At 43.1% G+C, this 21098-nt stretch overlaps 1 protein-coding gene across 1 annotated transcript in view; it reads left to right on the top strand.

Moving 5' to 3' along the window:
• Nucleotides 1–2232: 2232 nt before the first annotated feature.
• Nucleotides 2233–21098, top strand: part of cdh2 (cadherin 2, type 1, N-cadherin (neuronal)) — a 59323-nt gene continuing 40457 nt past the window's right edge. The window contains exons 1-2 of the mRNA XM_071519166.1: nt 2233–2433; nt 4328–4436. Of these exons, the coding sequence (XP_071375267.1) occupies nt 2374–2433; nt 4328–4436 (169 nt within the window). The 5' untranslated portion in view covers nt 2233–2373. The remainder of the gene's footprint in view (nt 2434–4327; nt 4437–21098) is intronic.

Here is a 21098-nt window from a genome sequence, read left to right as displayed (position 1 = left end):
TGACAGTCATTCATGCCGTTACAGCATAATTTACATTGTGTGTCATGAGAACTCTCAGTGAGCACTTTGAAAAACTATTCAGCCCTCTCTCTTCCTGAGTGTGCTGAGCCCTAAGTCAGATGTGATAGTGCCTCCTGTTTGTTCAGGATTACAATAGACTCTCTGGAGCGGATGGTTTGATTTGTAGAAGGAGGGGAGCAGCATTGCTCTCATCACACACTCCCCTGCACCTCAAAACACCAATAACTTGGAAAACATCAGATTGCCCAGGAGGAGGTGAAGCAAAAGTCAGCCGTTGTTTATTATTTGGAGAGGGAATAAGTATTTGCTAGTCTAACCGAACTAAAATATCTGTGAGCCACAGATTAAATCTATTCCATAGAGGTATCTCTTGATAGTTAATTAGGTGTCAGCAGCACAACTGAGGTAATTTAACCTTCATCAAGCTGTATCACATGAGAAGATAATGTAAGGGAATTATTCATTGCATATTTTAGAAGAACATGAAAAAAGGCTTTACTTACAGATTCTACGCTTAAGTGAAGATGAATGAATAGAATGCAAAATTTAAAATTCCATACTGAGCGGGACATTTGTGAAACAGAGTAGGCTTATTAGACAGCTCCAAGGGAGTCACACGCGCACACACAGAGAGAGAAAGAGAGAGAGAGAGAGAGAGAGAGAGAGAGAGAGAGAGAGAGAGAGAGAAAGAGAGTCTTTTTTTGAGCATTACACGCCAATCAATTGACAGTTAATAATCCTTAAGATCAAACGTGTAGTAAACAATTATCTGAGGGCAATGTGATCAAAGTCTCCCATCTACTGATCAATAGAGCCTACTCTCTTTCTCTCTGTGCTGGTTGAGAGGCATCAAACTGAAACCTGAATTACTGAAATCCATGACAGTCGGAGAACACTTTCTATAATGGAGTCTGTAGTTGATAAGAATATCAAGAAAATTGAATGACACATAGAATTAGACATACATACATACACATATACATACAATCAGTATAAGATTTAGTGATTGTATGTATGTATGTATGTATGTATGTATGTGTGTATGTATGTATGTATGTATGTATGTATGTGTGTATGTACTGTATGTATGCATGTATGTATGTATGTATGTATGTATGTATGTATGTGTGTATGTATGTATGTATGTATGTATGTATGTATGTGTGTATGTACTGTATGTATGCATGTATGTATGTATGTATGTATGTCAGATATACTGTATATTTTAATCAGAAATAGTCCACTACCAAATAATAACCTGATGATGATACACTATCAGACCATCCACAGTTACTGTAATGTAACCTACAGTGTAGGCTACGTTATGATGAGGTTTAGATCATTTGTATGATATTCAGATACAGTAATGGCTCTTTTGATGATTTAGCTCTCTTTACTCTGTATTCCTATTTGAATGTCAGGCGAGAGCCTCATATAAATCAAGTGTATGGGCAGAAAGGCAAGCCTAAGTGAAACCAAACAACAAGCAAATCACACATTGTGTGATTTCTCAAGTGTAGAGAATTACTGTAGAGTGTAGAAGCAGTCTGAAATGGTACAACCTTATCTTATTGTGTAAGATAGTAATAACAAAGAGCTATTGTAGTGGAGCGTAAAGCCACCTAAACTCATTCTATCCACCTTTTTATTTTCAGAATAGAGTTTACCCACCTTTATAGCCTAACATAACTTCACACACATCATTGTAAGTAGTTTTAAACTAATATATAATATTTACCACTACATCCCTCACGAAAAATAACAATAGTAACCCTATAATACATTTCAGAAGGACAATATTGGCTACAAATATCACAGCCACCTTTTAAAATTCCATACATAGGTCCAAGATTATACCACAGTGAATCGATTAAAAAAAAATGCCATAAAGTACGATAAGGTCACTCTAAACTCAGCATTGAGTACCACAGACACAAAGGAGAATATTATGGGAATACTATAGTGCTCTTTTGCTTGGGATGATCAACTTCGGATGATAAAAGAGGAGATCCGCTTCATCCCAACAGTGAAATTGGCTCTGTGACCAGTAGGGAGAGACAGTGAGATGGGCGGTTATAGCCTAGTGGCCGCTTTTTTTTTTTTTTTTTTTGTGTTGGACTGGATGGGAGGGAGCAGCAGCCTCAGTACCAGGCAGTGCTCTCTCTCTCAGTACTGAGTGCAGACTCCGACTGGATAGATAGAGGAGGAGGCTGCTGCTGCTACATGCCGCCGCCGCTGCTGCCTTTGTCGTAGAGGGACCTTTCTTCACCGCAACCACACTTGAGGCAGACGGATATTTTTCTTTTATCGCGGATTCCGAGGGGGGAAATTAAAACAGTCACGGGCGTACCCATGTACTTACTACACGAGGGCAGGGGTCTGCTTCTGCTGGCGGTCTTGGCAGGACTGCAGGTAAATGTATTTTGTCGGCTGTTTTCAGCGGAGTTACACCGGACAGTTCGGGGGTGCTTGTTGTTCTGTGGCGATGCTGCTGCCCGTTGAGTTACGACTCCGCGCGAGCCTGTCCAGCCGTTAGCCTTGTAACATGCTACACTTTACACGTTAAATCGTATTAGCACGCAGTTTGGGAATCAACCTATGCGATGTGTGTGCGCCCAAATTTACGATTTAACGGGTCTAGCAGCACCGGGTAGATATATTGTTCTGTTTTATACTGACGAGATGCTGTGTTGTAAAAAACTACGGAAAACATTTTGAATTTGAGCGTTTTCGATCTCAGTGAATCTCTTTTTTTTGTAACGACTGGCGTAGCTGTTAGCCTAATTAAAGAGTTCATACCGCTGAAGCTATATTGTCTGGAAGTTGAGCGATATAGGCCGACGTTAACACAGTAACGTTACTCATCGGTTATATTTAGTTTAGGTTTGTTAATATTTATGTAGATTGCTTCAACACGTCCCCTGTCTGCTGGGGCTCTCTTGTAAAAGCCATTATGAACAGCCACGGGAAGTAGCCTACTCTTAAAATATTTTAGTAATAGGTTACATGTAACTAAAAGGAACAATGCTGAGTTAACGATTGTTGTCGACCCCTAAGGATGGAAATTGTCTCGGTGGTATACAAGGCTTTTGAAGCACAATTCATTACCTACAAATTGTCCTGATTTATTTTCCTGGCTGCACTAGGTTTAAATTGTGTAGCTTTACAGCTTATAATTTACAAGTCCCCCGTTCCCTCAGCAACGTGTTTTAAGATGGATTCTCCAAAGAGTAGCAGTCACTCAGCAAATAATAGACATTTTGGCAATTCAAATAAAATTAAATCTGGAGCTGTTGCGCTGGATCGGCTCATATGTTAACACAGTGTCCAAAATATGTGCATTGTGGTGCCGTTGTTGTAACGTGCTTGAAAACCAACTCTGCTCCTCCCCCCCTCTCAGAGCATTTTTTCCATTTAAATTCCACTGATTAAGAATGGCAAGTGGCACGGATACCCACAATGCTCTTTTTCAGCGGGACTCCTCTCCTTTTACATTCTTTTGAGGGTGCATGCAAAGAAATAGGGCTAGGCCTCTGCTCTGGGAGGTGGGTTAATGCTGATGCTGTGTGTTTGAGGAGATTTAGCACATGCTTCTACTGAATCAGTTAATCTAGTCCATCTCTGCTTCAGAGTAGTTTGTCCCATTATTTACTCCTGAATTAAATTTATTATGCTGGTTACTTTGATTTTAAGATCTAATTTCTAATTTTCAGGCTTTTTGGACACACCAGTCCCAATGATTCCCAATGGATGGATGTTTTTGTTTCTCTGCAGTTTCCCTATGATTCCCTGATATGTTCAGTGTTGAAATCTTAAGCACACAATTTCCCTTTACAAACACTAGATAAAGCATAGTCATAGCTAAGTACTTCCTTCAGACAGACTGTTTTATATGCTTGATTATTCAGCCATTCGCACACAAAAGGTTTTATTGCCACAACAGTGGATCGTTAGTATTTTCTTTATTTCCTTGTTCCTGTAGGCTACTTCAAAGTGGAGTGTTTGTCCAGAGTAGTGTAGTGATCACAGGGGCCGGCCGGGGGCATTGGCTATAACCCTAGCTCGGGCCTGGGCCCCTCCGGGGGACAAATGGAGCTTGTTCTTGCCTAGCCATGCTTTTTGGCTAATGCTTAACCCTTTTGGCCTCATTATCCTAATTGCGGTTCCTGCTATAAAAACAACAGATGCTTTTGTACAACTGTGGGGACTTCAGAACGTGACCGAGAGGTTTCTAGATGTATCAGACTGCATTTTTGAGGGGTGATTTATGACTCATTCTCGCCTCCCCCTCTCCCCACCACACCAGATCGCAGCAGAGGGCAGGGGCACCCCTCCATGCAGGCCAGGCTTCTCTGAAGATGTATACGAGGCGGTGGTACCAGATATCACAGAGAAAGGACTGCCCCTTTTCAACGGTGAGTGGTGAAATTCTCCCAGTGCTGTTCCACGCTGCATGCTTCTTACGTGTGTGTTTCATTGTGTGTGTGTGTGTGTGTGGGCACGCACATGCATATGTGTGGGTTTCACTCCATGTGTTACATTGAGGGGAGGATCGGAACAAGCCTGACATATTTAAGCAATTAGCTCCGGTGTAGTAGTGTGGGATTACGAGTCATGTAGTTTGGCTTGTAAACCAACTCAGATCTGGTTCAACTTTATACAGCTTCTGTCCATTTTGCTTACTTAGTTTATTTTTTGAGAACAAACAAAAACATAAACAGATTGTTACTTAAATGCTAGATCATAAATTGTTGCTAAAGGGTTTGTGTTGTTACTGCAGTTTCTATTTTCCCAAGATGGATATTAATTGCCTAGCTTTGTCATCAGAAGTAGGAAAACTGAAGTGAAATTTCATCTTTTGTCGATTTCACTAGAGACACTTCCCGTAATGCAATGAATAGAAATGAGTCAAACACAGATAAATCTTTGTACGTAACTTTAATCAACCAAATAACCTAGCTATAATATTCTGTGCAATGTGCTGGTGGATGGAATGATTATGATTATATTACGTACATGTTTTGCATTTGCTTTGCATTAACCACACAGAACTTGTAGACATATTTAAACAATATGCAGTAAGTGTTTCTGTCTGTTAGCTTCTGCTATAAAAGGCCCTTTCTAGTGTTTCCAAGCCTGAAGGGTCCTGGTAGGACCATATTGGAACAAGTTCAGTTGCAATGCAGTTTCATACTACTAAGCCCACTCATTGGCAGTAATTCTCCCTTACAGCAATTTAAGTATCTTTTGTTGGAGCAATAGTCCTTCTGTAGGAAATCCAACTATAGTGGGTTTTGATTTGTTTTATTTTTCCAACCTATAACCTGCTGCAAAACAAGAAAGCGAAAAATAATGATTTTTTTTCAGTAAGCCATTACATTGTAGAAGGCATGACCAATACTGCCTCTTTGGAGTTTAATATTGGCAAAGTGAGGATGCAGCTACCGTGAAACAGTGCTAAGGCCTACAGACTGTAATAAAAATTGGAATATATCACCAGTGTGCCATTAGAGAGGTTAGAGCCTTGAGGTCATTTGGACCAGAAAACATTCTCACTTGCGTTGGATTTCACAGTATGTGCCTAAAACTCACACGCAGCCGTTGGTGTGAGTCAGAGAGACGGAGGGGGAGGTAGCAATGACGGGAAAGGAAAGAAGAGAGTGATAGACGGGAAGAGGGGGCTTAGATGGGTGGGTAGAGCTTTCACTGGGCCTTACCTTGTGCACAAGCTAACGTTTGATCCTGTAGGTGATGGATTTCCCTCTCTGTTGGCTTGTGGATGAGCCGTGACCAGGGGTAATCAGGTTCCCTTTTGTTTGCCCCCCTCACTGCACCCTCTCCTCTTTTCTCTGCCTTCCCCTCCCCCAGTGAGTTGCTCTGTGGAGGGTTCCTTGACAGAAAGGCACTCCTGTGTCATTGTAATGCAGCAGGGCTCAGCAGCGTGGGATGATGTTAATGAAACTCCATTCGCTAATGAAAAGCTCCTGTGGCATGTTTTGAAAGACAAAGCTCCCACAGTGTGGAGAGTATGCCCCAAGTTTTTCAACTTTGCTTTCACCATGCTGGTTTTGAATATTGTTTTTGACCAGGAGCTCAGGGCTTTTTCAACAGGCTGCTTCTATAGCCGCATGCAGCAGGCTAATGCTTTATGCCACCATGCTTTACTCTGAGAATGCCTCCTTGCATTTCATTATCTTTCTTAATTGTACCCTAAGGCCTTAAATAATGAATGGATAGGGATTGAGTGAGTCTTGCTGGGAGTCATTCTATTCAACATACCTGAGTGTTCATGCACATTACAGCAGAAAACCTTTTCTTTGTTATGGTAAAAATAATCCAGTCAGCTAATTTCAATATGCATAAACTATGGCCAGGCAATATGGTTGAAATAATAATAATTCTAAGGATTTTTTTCAATATCTACATACGTATATAGCCTATATCACATATTAAATAATGAAATGTATGTTCCTTGGATTGAACTGTATGGTAATGATATCAAACAAAGCTCAAATAATATGACTTAAATGGTTTTATACCTCATTTTGTCAATGTTTTTAAATAAAATGTGCTTGTTATCATCAATTTAGACAACAGACTTGTGAAACAAGATATCAAAATGTCATATCATCACGATAATGTTGAATTTTTGCCTGGCCCTAGCATAACCTAGCTTCTAGCTATAAGTGAGTGGTTAGCAGCTTTCTGCAGGCTGGGTAGTTTGCTTGTTTGAAACGGGATCTGTTTGGAATATGAGTGTAATACTATCAGTACAGTGTATAAGGTGACAGTAATGTGACTCCATTGCTCTTGCTGTGTTGCTGTTGACCCCATATATGCATGAGAAGGGGGTTGGGCTGTTAAATATCTCTGTCCATCTAATTGCAGACTCCTCTTTGTTATTGATTAAGAGAATACACATCCTGAGGTCTGCAAATCCTGGAAATAGGAGTCATTCAGATGCAAACAGTTGACATTGTATGCCCTAAATTAAGCACATCCTGTGTATTTGATAATGACAATTGTAGCCAGCACTGTTAACGTAGTTATTTGATTGTGAGATTTAATCACATTCCTGGGGTTGAATATCCAGACTTAACTGTTAGCTGGCCAAGTGAATGCCCCATTGATTTTCAATAGAATTGTTAACGTGCATTTTCAAAGTTGCTTGGCAGAGCAGCAGAGAGGAAAGCCAGGGAGGACAATTATTTATCTATGAGACCTCCTCTCCAATGATCCGTTAAAGGGAGGTTTAGCTCATTGTTTGCAGATGCAAAACCACATGAGGCTTAGGAGGTTTCCCACTGTCTGCCCTCTGGGGCCCGTGTGACCTTGCCTTAAAGATTGGAATATTTGCTCTGGGCTGATAGTGAGTGCAGAGAAATGACCAAACACGGTTATTCATTTCCACACCATCACATTGTAGCAAGTGGCTAAAGTTCTTAAACATTCATGATGTGCTTCCTCTTATCTTGTTTAGTTGCTTGATAAAGTGACTCATTTCACTAAATTGTATTTAATTTCAGGTATACTGCGGCTGTGGGCGCTTTGCCCCTGGGTGTCTAATGGAATTCTGGTAGCTTTAGAGAGCTGACACACATTGTGCTGTTTTTTGAGATGAGGCCTTTAAAGCAGGGTTGTAAAGTGAGTCAGTCTGAGCATTATTCAGCAGAGGCTTCCCTCTCCAAAACTGGGTTAATGAAAAGCCCAAAAGCCTAATTGAGCTTAATACTTATGCTGCTATTCTGCCATCCCTACCCCCAACCATCTATCCTACTTTCATTTTTCTTTCTTCCACCCCACAACCACCCCTCCAGCCCTCTGTTTTACTTCTTTTTTTTGACAATGAATGCATGCTCTAGTGGTGAAAGAGAAGTGTGTTTCTAGCCTGCTTTAACCTTGGTTCAAGTGATTTTAAAGCCCATGTGTCAAGAAGGTCCAGTGAGCTGGCTCCACAGATGAGTTGGGGGAGGGATTCACAGTTGACCAGTTTCAGTTTTATGTGGTTGAAACAATTAGTGTCAGCATTACCAATGAGAACATATACTGAAAGTATTTCTCAGGCAAAGCTATCACAAGATTTTCAGTTTATCTGTCATTAAGTATAATTACCTCTCTTTGCTCTATTTGATTAAGGCAAACCTTTAAAACAAACAACGATTTGACCCTTTTGACAAGAAAAACATTCTGTGAGAGAAATCCTACATTTTGTTTTGACTCAGTCCATTTGCATGTTGTTGTTCTGGTTCTCTGCGCTCTGTCAAGGCTCTGATGGCCCTTGGTACAGCTGGGGCCACTCTCAGATGTGTTTGAGAGGCCCCAGTGTTTGGTCAGACGTGACCCGGCTCGACCCTCTCCTGTACACTGGGCCAAGTGCTCAGCAACAGACTCAACCCTTTTTAGTGCTCTACGATTGGGAATGAGGATGGTGGGGGTTTTCTGGCATGCTCTAGATGAATGGAAGACCAGCCAAGGGGGTCCTGACCCTCACCAGGGAGGCCCCAAATGCACGGCACCTCTCAGCACATGTTGTCCTGACCTACGAAGTTGATCATCTATCATTGGGAAAACCAGAACCAAGCCAAATTTTAAACCTGAGGTCTACAGGCAGTGTACAGGCAGCGATGCAAGTTATATTATCTTTGACTTTGTCGTCCACTGGCATGATGAATCATAACTAACTACTGTGGGCCTTGTAGTGCAACAGTCCAAGGACTGTTTCTGGAACATTGCAGGATTTTGTATAATTTTATGTTCTCTTTTTTTGAAGCTTGAACAAGCTTTGTTCCTCTGTCTGTTTCTTGAAATATTCAATAGACACACATGATCGATATGTTTGAGGAAAAGGTTGGAAGGTTGGACATTTTGATGTTTCTTCCAGTGTTATACAGTGGCACTGGTAAAGAGTCTTAAAAGCCTTTCGCTGTGCTGTTGAGGTCTTTTTGTTTGAGGCATATGAGGTGAGTACTGATGTCTGTGCCATTGCTGAATAATTCAATAGTCAAACATGACTTCCTTAATATTCAAATCCCTGTTTAAGATGAGATCCATAAGCACAGAGGAGCCATCATGCAGTCAGATGAGAAAAACGAGAAGAGCAGCAGGAGACACTGAGAAGCCCTTCCCTTTTTTATATGATAGGGGCTGCTGTGTGTTTCACATATTCTCTTATCTCCTTCTCATAGTGGGACATCAAGTGTAACCCTATGACCGTGCTTCTCCGTTTGATGGGGTTCTAAATCCCTCTCTTCCTCATTTTTTTTTTAAAGCAGAGGCAGCACTTCCACTGTAAACTTGTTTGTAAGACCAGTCCATTGCTCTCCTTCTCTCCCCCCCTTTCTTTTTTTCTGCAAGTGATCAATAAATCCAGGGTCTTTGTTTGGGCTGATCAATATGTTGTAATGAAGGCTGCGCTCCAATTCCCAGCTAAAGCATCACTGGCAGGTTTGGGTTGAATTTACTTTATTCTTTATTGTTATGAGCTCCTATAAATTTTCATTGCCCGTCACTGTTGTTTTTTTCCTGGGAACGCCATGGCCTAGATAACCGCCACATATTGTGCCAGCTGATTGGATCTTGGTGGTATGTGATTTTGGAACGCAATCTTTGATGCAATTTTGCCTACAATATTACAAGGAAGTACGGTCGTCCAGTGCTAGCGGTAGGGCCACTACAGTCATTTGTCAGATGGCCATGGCTCCATTGCAGTGCTAAGGCCATATCATAACAATGAAATAATAATGTTGTTAGCGTATTAAAGCAAGTTCACCCGTCTGTGGCTAATTTGTGGGGGATGGTGGTGGGTGCTTTTAGAGCCTGCTGGGTGGTGTGACAGGAGAGGACATATTTTATTTATGTCTGACCTTTTTAGCCAGCGCCTCCTTATCAAACAGGTAGTCTGCATATTGTCCCTCCACATTTGGAGGCAGACAGGGACTTGTGAAATGCCTAAAAGCAGATAAAGTATTTTGTAGAGGGGCTGACATTGCCCGGCTGGCTTCTCAACGCTTCTGCTCCTATCGCTCATATCAGCCTCAAGTCCTGCCCCCTGCTATTGGCGCCCGAGAGTGTGTGTGACTCTGACATTGGGCAGTAGTTAAGGTGCCTCTCCTTTGTGCCTGTGAGTGTGTGTGGGTGTTTGTCCTTGGCATATAATTAGCCTGTTCAACCCAGACAGCTCCTGGTGGTGGTGGTGGTGGAGTGTGTGTGTGTGTGTGTGTGTGTGTGTGTGTGTGTGTGTGTGTGTGTGTGCGCGCGCATGTGTGTGTGAGGACTCCTTCAACGGACGCTCCTGTAAGCCCCAGCTGTTGGTAGAGAGTATGCGCCCCAGACCACCGCTGTCAACACAAGATTTAGCATTCAAATATACAACCGACATTCAGACCATGCTGTATAATCGGACTGTAAATGGTTAAATGTAGATTGTTTTTTTGTCTCGCACAAGGTTGCGTATAACCATATCTGCTAATGAAAATTTCATAGTCTGTTATAATCCACAGCGACTGGATACAGAGTTGAAACGCAGGCCTTTCATAGTATTGCTGCTTCACCCAGTCATGTGAAGGTTAGGGGGGTTTTATAGGTTATTTGGTTCTAGATCACACCTGGGCCCCTCCAGCCTTGACGCACTACTGCTAAGGTTTTGAAATTGATGTGTGCGCTTCAATCTAAAAGACTGTCAAAAGGGAAAAGATTAATTTCTTTTTCTAAAACAATCCTTTCCTGTTAGCACTTGGTCATGACATGAGAGGGGGCTGGAATAATTCTTGCCGATTGTGGTGTGGTGTGTCTCTGGCTCTGGTTCAGTTGTGAGTTTTATTTAACATGAAAGACATCCGGAAAGTGCATAATATGACCCCACTATGTAATGAGGTCATGTATAAATAGCAGTATTGACCTGACTTTCTGCATATATGCCTCCATATAACTAGGCTAGTGTTATTTTTCACCAGTGAAACGCCAGTACCAGTGTAGAAAAGAAAATGCCAGCTTGCACATGGCAGACAATAGATCAACACCGTGGAGTGAATTGTTTATTTTTCTAAAGGACTTTGTGGTTTCTTCTCTGGGACAGCCTTTTCGGCTAGCAGAGTGAACAACTCTGTATCTCTTCCACAGCTCTACAAAGAAAGCCCTGTTTGCAGTGTTGCCCAAGCAGTTTATTGAGCAATATTCAGACCCCCTCTCAATTTTGCCCGCCTCTGATTTGATTTCTCTCTGTGCTGTGCTTGTTTTTCTCATTATGTTAAGCTAGCGGAGGGTATTGAGCCTCGCCCTCACGTTTTCCATTGCATCCCTCATTGAGACATCGCCAGGCATGTAAGAGGAAAAAAAGCCACTCCCAGTCTGTACTACTTTTCTCTCTAGTTTGATCTTTTGTTCGTGAGGGGATACATTTAGCTTCAGCTTTGTTGCTTTTACACATGGGTGTGGTCTGTTGCTGCCCAAATGTTTGATTCAGCAGCAGTACCTGTCTCACATAGCTGTGAACCAGAGACAGTGAGCAGAGGCAGCGTAGTGTCCTCTTTGTCTGCAGGGTCAAAGAGGGAAACTAATACTCGGATGAATATATTAATGAGATAGTTTGAGCAAATGTAGAGAATATTTCAGTGAGACAGAACTAGCCCCATGCATGTTTAGCCTTATGCTGCGTTTTAGTGCCATGCACAGCTCATGGTTTCGAGCCCCACGCTGTGCTCAAGAGGCGACATGAATTGGCACACCATTATTCCTCTGACAACAAAAGAGAAATTTGAGGCAGGGATACATTAATTGACCCAGATACTGTAACCATGTTCACAAAGGCCAATATCCTGCCTGGGAAGAGACGGCTACCTCCTGCGGGCCACGCCAACTATTGTGTTCCAGCAGAGGCTTAAATTTCAACGCACCAGCGCTTCTCTGGACTCTAGCCTCTGATGACTCGCTAGGTCGTATCTCGTGACATCCTTTATGCATCCTCCCTTCATCCTTCCCCCCTGCCACTCCCTTCTCTCCCATCCCCCCTGCCACTCCTGAGCTTGAAGATGGAGGAGCCCCCCGGCCTCCATACAATGATTGATGTGCTTTAATTGAGTAATGCATCGACGGTATTGAGGCATTTAGTCCTACATTCTTCGTGCCCAAACAACCCGGTTTTGTTTCTCGGGGTGACCTTGGCTGCTTTACGACTTCAGTCATGTGTGAAGCACTGTTTTAGTGGTGTTGGTAATATTTTTGATAGATGGCCTTCAGTTGTTTTGAGGAGCTGGTGTTTTTGATATTTCCCTCTGGCAAGTTTTTTTTTTGTTTTTTTTTAAACCTGTGTGTCTGAGCCTGGGGAGAGACAGGATATGAGTAAAGCTGAGCGCCATCCACTATTGATTGATCGTATCGTTCCGGGGACCTGCTGAGGTGACGGTCATTGAGATTTGTTATCATGTCTTTGGAAAAAAAAACAACCACCAAAAAAATTCATTACCTTGATTTATATTCAATTAATCTCTTTATTTAATCTTGGTGAATGGAAACATCGCCTCCTAGGCCCAAACTGTTTGCTCATCAGATGAGTGTATGTAGCCAACCGTATTACTAGGCCTTGCTGACACCAGTGCCTGCCATCACAGCACGGATATTATGATTGACCTGCAGCGGTTTCTAGTCTCCATTTCAGCGTACGTTATGGCAGCGAGCAACATATCGCTCTGCAGCCTACGTTGTCTGGGTTTATATTATCTCTCTCTCCCTCTGTCGATATTTACTGAGGCATTAAAGAGCGTGCAGCATGTCGCCACTTTATTTCCTGTAGCACTGCCTGCTCAGCAGGAGAGGGGCTGGAGGGGGGCTAGAGGGTTACTGGAGGGTATAACTGCTGCTACAAGCTGAAGGTCTGTTCAGTGCTCCATGCATGTGGAGCCTGGCCTGGCATACAATAATTTAAGTGTGCTATATCCACCAATTGTTACTGAAAATGGCATGCTTGTGGTCATTAATCAACTTGAATTAACATTTTGTTCAATAAACTGACAGAAATGTCAAAGCCCACCCTATTGATCTGCTGACTTTATCTCAAAACACTATGCACACTCTGTTTGTAATGTCACCAACAGTAACACAGGTTTCCAGGTGCTTTCCAGCACCCCACCCCATCTCCCAGCTCAGTCCACCAGAGAGCAATACACTCAATCTTATATAGATTCTGTGTCAGCCCTTCACTCTCACACTAAGTGTTCTAAGCACTGTGACCTTTGTAGAAGATAAGCTTCCTTCGGCTGACTTGAAGAGTTTGGAATAACGGCCTCAACCATTAATTTATGGCATTGCTAACCATATGAGGGCTATGAGCCAAGGTTATTGACCTTTCACGCCTGTCACCAGTGATAGAGGGAGTCAGGCCCAAGAGGAAAATGAATTGGGCTTATTAAGAAGCTGGGCTTTGAATCAAACCTAGGGGGCATCTTTATTCTCCAATTTTCCCTTTCAGTGGAAATTTAAATCATTACTTTTTTACACTGTTTGACCAATTGTCTTCTCCCAGAGTAGAAATTGAGGGCACATACAGCAGGAGTTACACCGATTCACAATGCTCCCCTGCATGTGCTGTGTCTGTGAGAGATCAGGGTGAAATGCGTGAACTGATAGAAGGATTAACACTTGCAGCACAAACATATTACAGCAGCTCATGTTGAACCGAGGTCATCATTATCAGATGAAGGATTTTGTGGATTCTAAATCACTGATCAAAGTCTTTATGCAAAGGGGATTTAAACTGCTAGAGTGGCTTCACAGTTTTATTTCAATCAGAAATCTTTTTATCCATGGGTCTTTGCTAGTGATTGATTGGTACATTTATAGCTGGAAGACAAAGGAGGAAAGCTGAGCCAGGCCAGAACATCTGAATAAAATGAAGTATGTTAAGAATGTTGTGTGGACTAGGGAGCAACAGAGCCATGGATAGAGGAGATTGACCACATGTTATTTCAGCCCTGTCCTCCCTCAAAGCTCCCAGTCTGTAAAACCTGGTGGGAGGCAAGGGAGGCATGCATTTATATTGGATCAACATGCTATGATTTCATTTTTCCAACTTCACTACTTGTGTTTGTAATCACACTCTGTCCCCAATGGGGTTCAACTAAAACCATTTTTATTGACTCTGGAGAAGCTTATCTGAGCCTGATGCATTGTTAAAGTGTTTGTATATAGGACCACTATCACATCCCGGTGGAAATAAGCAATAGATGAAGAAAAACAGAACTGGTCCTATGCCATATCTGTGTGTTTGTTATTAGAGGCTGTCCCTGGTGAGGTCCAACTTAAAGGACATTTTAATAATGTAGCGGAAGCTTAGACTGTTCCTTTGTTCAGTGATTCATACATATACTTCAGATATTACAAGTGGGCTTAGCTATAGCCTCATTTGGAGAGCAAGAACAGAGACAGAATCACTGATGCTGGCTCAGCCATCCTCTGTGGTATTCATTTAGATTAGCTTGTTGAATTTTTCAAGTGTTTGTTTATTTGCAACCAGATAGCCAAAGGATGAGGTAAAATGACTAATGTATTAGGATGATGTTGTGTGTATCTGAGTTTGTTGTGTGTGTATACTGTATGCCTGTGTGTTGGGGGAGGTATTAGTTTGTATGTGTATGTGTGTGTGTGTGTGTGTGTGTGTGTGCTCAGGTAGACTATACTCATTAAAAATGTATATACAAAATGGAAAAATATTATCTTTGCCCATGGGTAGCAGAGGTATGCATGGGTGGGCGGTCTATTTTGGACCTCAAAAGCTCCATATCACAGAGCTCATTCCTCCAGCAGGGACTATGGACAAGTGGGTGCCAGCTGATGGGGTAGCATACACTTAGATAAATCTGCCCTCCCGTCCTTTAAAGGCTCTATATGTTGTGGACGGCTGGCCGAGAACATAAACCATCTACTTGACATGGCATTATTATTTTGGTACCGACTGTTTGCTTAAAGCAGACCCCCTCCATTACACACACACCTACCTACATACACACACACACACACACACACACACACACACACACACACACACACACACAGCTTGTCCTTTAAAGTGGACCTTATTGGATGAAGAGTGGAAAGACAACTGTGAACCCATTTGAATGTGAAATGCTTGTTTTCCCTCTGTGTGCTACCAAGAATGTGTTGTGCAGGACGGCTGAGGTCAGAATGACACAAACAAGGCATTGTGTTGCATTTGCCAGCCACTCTGTGCCGAGTGACTGTAGTGGGCAACACTGGCCATTGTTCTTTTATGCATCCGTTGAATGATGGACTATTTGAAAATAAATTTGATTAATGTGATGTAAGCACTGACAAATGCTGTATAGCAATTAGATTTTTTTGATCACACTTTCCTATCTTTTGGAATAGAAATATATTGACTTTTTGCATTTTTGGAAAAAAAAAAACAACAAATCTCCTACACAAGAAGATCCATGCTCTGTAGTCCAGTAATACATATTGATGTGTAGCGGAGATCTGTGGCTTTACAGTGATAGATTTTTGATGAATACAAGATGGAGTACATTCCACAAATCCACTTTTGTGTTTGATATTCTAGACTACGGATTTACATGCGAGCATTCAACCCTGCCCGGATTGTCATGCCTGCAGCTGTGCACACTACCCATGATTCATAGTGTTGAATCATACAAGCGGCTGCACTTCCACAGGGCTGGTACTAAAGTAGGAACTGCCTAAATGAATAACGTGAGTGCTAAGGCTGGCAAAGTGTTCCATGATGACAATGACTTGTCCACACCCACCTGTCACACACTACTTGACTCAGTATAATCTCACAGGCAAACAATATGGCCATTGCTGCTTTTAATGATAATAAGTCTAACTACAGCTCCGGAGGCCACAGCTCCCTCATGCCCGGCACCTTCTGACAAGGCTGTTGCAGACATTAAAGGGGTGGCGTGTGCAGTATTAGGTGTTGGACCCCGCTGACAGCTGGAACAACATTCCATGAAACTTGGCCACAGCTGATGCAGTGTGTAACCTCTCCTCAGCCTATCCCCTCCAATCCCAGCCTCTGATTATCCCTGGCCTTTATTTATTGGTCCGTCCGCAGCACGCTTGGAAAATGTGATTGCACCACCATCGATTTGTGTCTGTTTGAAATAAGGTGGTCCAGACACTGGGCACACGCATAAGTGGGAGTTTTTCCCCTCTCCTTCCCTCCCTCCCTCCTTCCTTTCTCCCTCCATTTCCTTCGCTATCTCACTCGCCCCTCCACTTCTTGCAAATCCATCCTCAGCGTGCCATACAGGCGAGACGATGGTTCCTCAGCCGCTTATCATGCCTCGCACCAGACCACCAAGGGGTCTAAGCATGTGTATGCAGGCAGCTGTGCACCACTGTTTAACTCCATTCTGTGTGGGATAAGTGGGGATTGGCATGTTCTCTGCCCGTCAGAGCGGGTTTCATCTGCTCAAAAATGCGACAGCTGGGCAGAGCTTTTGCACTCCTCCCATATGAGAATGAGACACGGAGAGACGGAGGGAGAGAGGGGGGACCATAAAGAGAGGGGTTGCCACAGCTTCCTGACTGTGGCTTGGAGCAAAACAAATGTTGGCACATGTGTTATGAGTTAGCGCCGACATAACTGTTTTAAGAGTGGCCTAACACATTAAAGATGTGTGGCTGGCTCCTTTACTTTCTTTCTTTACTCTCTATGCTGTAAACACTGAGCAGTAATAGGAGGAAGGGCATAAGAAGAGTAATTTATGTGCGGAGGAGAAGCCTGAGATGAGCCCTCCCTCAGGGATTAATGGGAGTCTCTGTCTCTGTTCACAGGAAATATGAAAGGCCCTTTGTTGGTAGAGGGCTTGCTGCTGCCAGCAAATAACTACCCCCTGTCATATCGAAAATCCCCCAACCTCTAAATTCATTGCCTCCACTGCTGCTCATCCTTCAACCTTATTTTTTCTCTAAGCCTATGTGTTTTCTGTCAAAGTCGCTCATTTATGATTCTGCGCCGTGCCTGCCGTACGGTGGCCCAGGAGACACTGGCTCCCGTTGTTAGTATTCACTGTCACTTCTAGAGTTCCGGCCATTGGGTGAGCAGAAGGAAGACCGGGTGAAATAGCGCACAGGTGGCGATTCATACTCTAACCTGTGATTCCACATTTAGTCTTTCTGCTGTTTTCTGTCTGATCTATTTCATTACAGGACCTACTCTTATACCATGCAGTGATTAGCCAGTTTTGTGGTTGTTAATGTTGCCTGTGCTGGTGGTAATGGTTTATTTTTAGTGTCGGTGACGTTGTGTGTTGGTCTAGGTGGTGGCTAAACATACCTCCCAAGGCTAGGCTAGATAAAGAATGGCCTATCAGTGAGGGGAAATGACTGTTTGGCACTACACTGGCAGTGTGTCTTTCATCAGGTCACACCTTGGTCTCCTCACACCTGCGGCTCCGGACAGGAGGGTGAAAGGCTGTTGGTAGGTGTTAATTGCTAAAAAAAAAAAAAAAAAAGGACACCTGTTTAATAAGACTCCTCTAGAAAACAGGCTAGTATTTATTTTTTTTCCTCTCTTTCCCTCTCTCCTGTGCTAATATTTCACACTCCTAAGAATAATCACAGTTTCACAGTATTTTTATTTTTGTGTGTCTCGACTTCAATGGGAGGAATAAAGTATGTCAGATGGGATTGTTTTGTTCTTCTCTGCCTGCCTTGCATTGGAATTTGCTCTGCGCTCAGCTTGTTAAGCACTTCAATACAGTACACAGATTAACGTGTTTATACAAAAATCCTCTTTTCAGTGGCTCTGAGCTTACCAACACTCCTGAAAAGAGTTCCATTTTTTTCTCTCACTACGTGTCCAGCTTTTCTTTCCAGCATGGGGGCTCCAGAAATTTTCATTTACTTGTCACATTGCAAGGAAGAAAAAGTTCACCGGGACATTTCTGTAACACCTTAAAACGTAGAAGCCAACTGCGTAAAACCAAACACGCAAGTGGATTATAATTGGGTTGCATACATTTTGACTGAGAGTATAAACAAATAGCTGCTGAATTATTTTTCAAAATACCAGGTCTGCCCGAAAAATAATTTCTCTCTAAGATAAAGAATTGTTTGAGTTGTTTTGAGCCATCCTTGATGGTTTCAGCTCTACTCGCAATTCTAGCCTGAAGGAGTTCCACAGTGAAAGCAGAGAATCTATTGGCTCCATATTGACTTCCCCAGGCCGTCTCCAATGGATTTGACATGGATAACACTGTTGTGTTTGTAACGAAAGGGGGAGGGGGCTTAATAAAGGCAGGAGCCCCCCAAATGAAAAAAGGGGGAGGAAAACTGGAAAGAGGAAGAGAGAAGTAAAATGAAGAGGGCTCAACTTGGCAAAAGCCGTGGGTTGTCAGGGGCAACTAAAAGGGCCCTGTGTAACCTGCCTCACTCACCCCCCTCCTGCAAGAAAGCTTGACTGCAGGCGTATATTCAGACTGAATACGAACCAGACATTGAAAAGCTGAAACAAAATACAACATGCATGCACACATTGGACTCCACGCCTACTTTATACATGATTTATAATTAAGTTTGTCCAGGCCCTGCTTGGAGTGTAGATGGAGTAGTGCTTTAATGAGCCTCATAGTTATGTTATTCTATGCTTTAATTGTAATAGTGAGGAAGCCATTCATTTGTTTAATTTACTAGACTGGGAGTTGATGGCTGGGCTGGCATGGTAGGGGGGAGTTTAATGGCCATCCTCTGGAAAGGATAAGGCTTATTAGGTCTGATGGGCCTCCTGTCTCATATAACCTAATGTGCCCATGATAGACGGAGGATTCTGGGTTTGGATACATTGGAACTATAAATCGAAGCATATTCCCTGGCCCTGGAGTTTGTAATTGCCCATTAAGGGGCATGTTTGTAGATGGAGGGGCCAGATGTCCCTGATGTGGCTGAGGGTCCACAGTGAGATGTGAGGGAGAATGCAGTTAAAGGGAGGAGGAGCATGGGCTGGACACTGTCCCTCATTAAAGTGACCTAGGCTCTGCTAGCAGGGCCATAAAAGCCCTTTAATGTTCTTACCAGAGAAGCTTCACAATTTGCCCACAGCTCCACAACCATAAAAAACAGACTGAATTCCCTAAGAATTCTCTGCTGTCATAGCCCTCGGCACCAGCTGTCTATCCATGTTTAAATCTAACCTTGGGCGCCACTCCCTCACAGTTTGGTGTGTGCCATATGTAACATTGATCTTAAAAGGTTGGCTCCCACTGGTCTACTCAAGAGTGTTTCTTCCAAGAAGACCTCAGACTGATTGAGTAGGACATATGCAAGGACAACATCAAAGATTTCAGTATTTGGTGTAATATCACATGGCCCTGTTGATATTATCATGATTGATTTACGATGCAAATGGGGTTTCTTATGTTACCGCTTCTCTCATTTCTTTCCCTTATTCTTTTTTTTACATAGATAGTAATGTGTTCTTGGTTTTATGTAACTATTTGTTATGAAATGGCGATTTAATTTACTTCAGCTGCTGTGTTAGGGATAGTGTGTCAGATAGTGTCATATATGCATGGCAGCACCCGTCCCTCTCTGAACACCCTATCTCTTGTTTGTGTTTGGGCCCTAAACCCCATGCACAGCTGCCACGGGGGCATGTCTGGGGGTTGCTGTAATGGTGATGACCTCCTAATGTGGATTCCAGTGAGGCAGAAAGGCAAATGTTTGTGGTTCCAGGTCCTCCTGGTATCCCGGGTCGCTACAGCTGTCATGTTATCTCCTTCCTGCCCGGCCCCTCTAGCTCCGAATGCAACACAACACTGCTAGCATCCCAGCTGCAGACACTCTGAGATATCCGCTAATATTCTGACAGAAGCCTGCATACTTAATCGTTAGGCTTCCGGCACAATAGTCCGCTTTGAGGCTCAAGTCCCAACCGGAAAACAACAACTGTAGATTTCAAGGAAGGAATCTGATTTAATGCCCTCGTAATGCCATGCTCCCCTACTAGGGCTGAATGAACTTTGTATGAACCACACATATTTAGACGATTTATACTTGTGATGTCGTTCAGGGTAAAAGGTGTACTTTCTGCTTGGTTACGCTTGGTTACTGTGCAAAAATGCTCCCTCCCACCAAGTCTTTAAATTCATTGTTTTCCCTCTTTTGTGAAATGTTATGGCCTTCTTTGTATGCTGGCCATAATGAGTGCCAATGGAAATCTTATTTACACTAGCTGTGTTAAGGGGTTTTGGCCAGTGCAGTGGAAAGTGTCCCCTCTTGGCCAGTCAGCAGGGATCACACTGAGCTCTGTGTCTGACGGATGGGTCTTTTTTAATGTGACAACTGAAAGAAGCCCCATGGTTTCCCCCTGGACCAGGACACTACAAAACAACTACTAGCAGAGCTCTGCTTTTACCCCTTCCTCTTTGTTTCGGGTGGCATTTCATTCTGCCTTATTATTCCCTCTCCCTCCTTCCACCGCTCTCCTCCCTCTTACTCTCGGTTGAAAACTGATATGCAAAAGACTGCTTCGGGTTACAGTGCAGGCTGGAAGCTACTTTTCAAAAGGTAAACTCAGTGAATAACAGCATATTGTAGAGGTGTGGGCAGGGACGGAGGAACGCGGAACTGAGGGAGGAGCTGCTCTCCCCTGGCGGCTAGGCTGAAGGCATTCAACTGCTGCCCATTGTGAGCCCTCACTCAAAGGGATTTGTGATGGGGATGATCTTTGACCCCTCTACGCCCACATTATGTAAATCAGTGTACAAAGGAGAGGGATGATACAATCATTTTCCTCCACACACACACACAGTTTATTTTAAATGTGTGTGTGTGTGTGTTTGTGAGTTTGAGCATTTGCTAAACTGTCTCTCTCTCTCTCGTCCCTCTCTTTCTCTCGCTCCTGTGTGTGTGTGTGTGTGTGTGTGTGTGTGTGGGTGTGTGTGTGTGTGTGTGTATGAGAATGGGTATTTGTGTTTACTGTTTACAAATCAGTGGCCGGGGGGCATCTAAACGGCATAGCGATCCTAGAGAAATACACCAGATGAACTTGTTGTCATGAAACTGAGCTTCCTCCCTGTGTTGTTATGGCATTGCTATGGAAG

Source organism: Centroberyx affinis, unplaced genomic scaffold (assembly GCF_046629955.1).
Source record: "Centroberyx affinis isolate AG114_WGS23_722 - 3 ecotype Tasmania unplaced genomic scaffold, CSIRO-AGI_Caff_v1 ptg000668l_1, whole genome shotgun sequence".
NCBI lineage: Eukaryota > Metazoa > Chordata > Actinopteri > Beryciformes > Berycidae > Centroberyx > Centroberyx affinis.
This window is presented reverse-complemented; position numbering and strand designations above follow the sequence as displayed.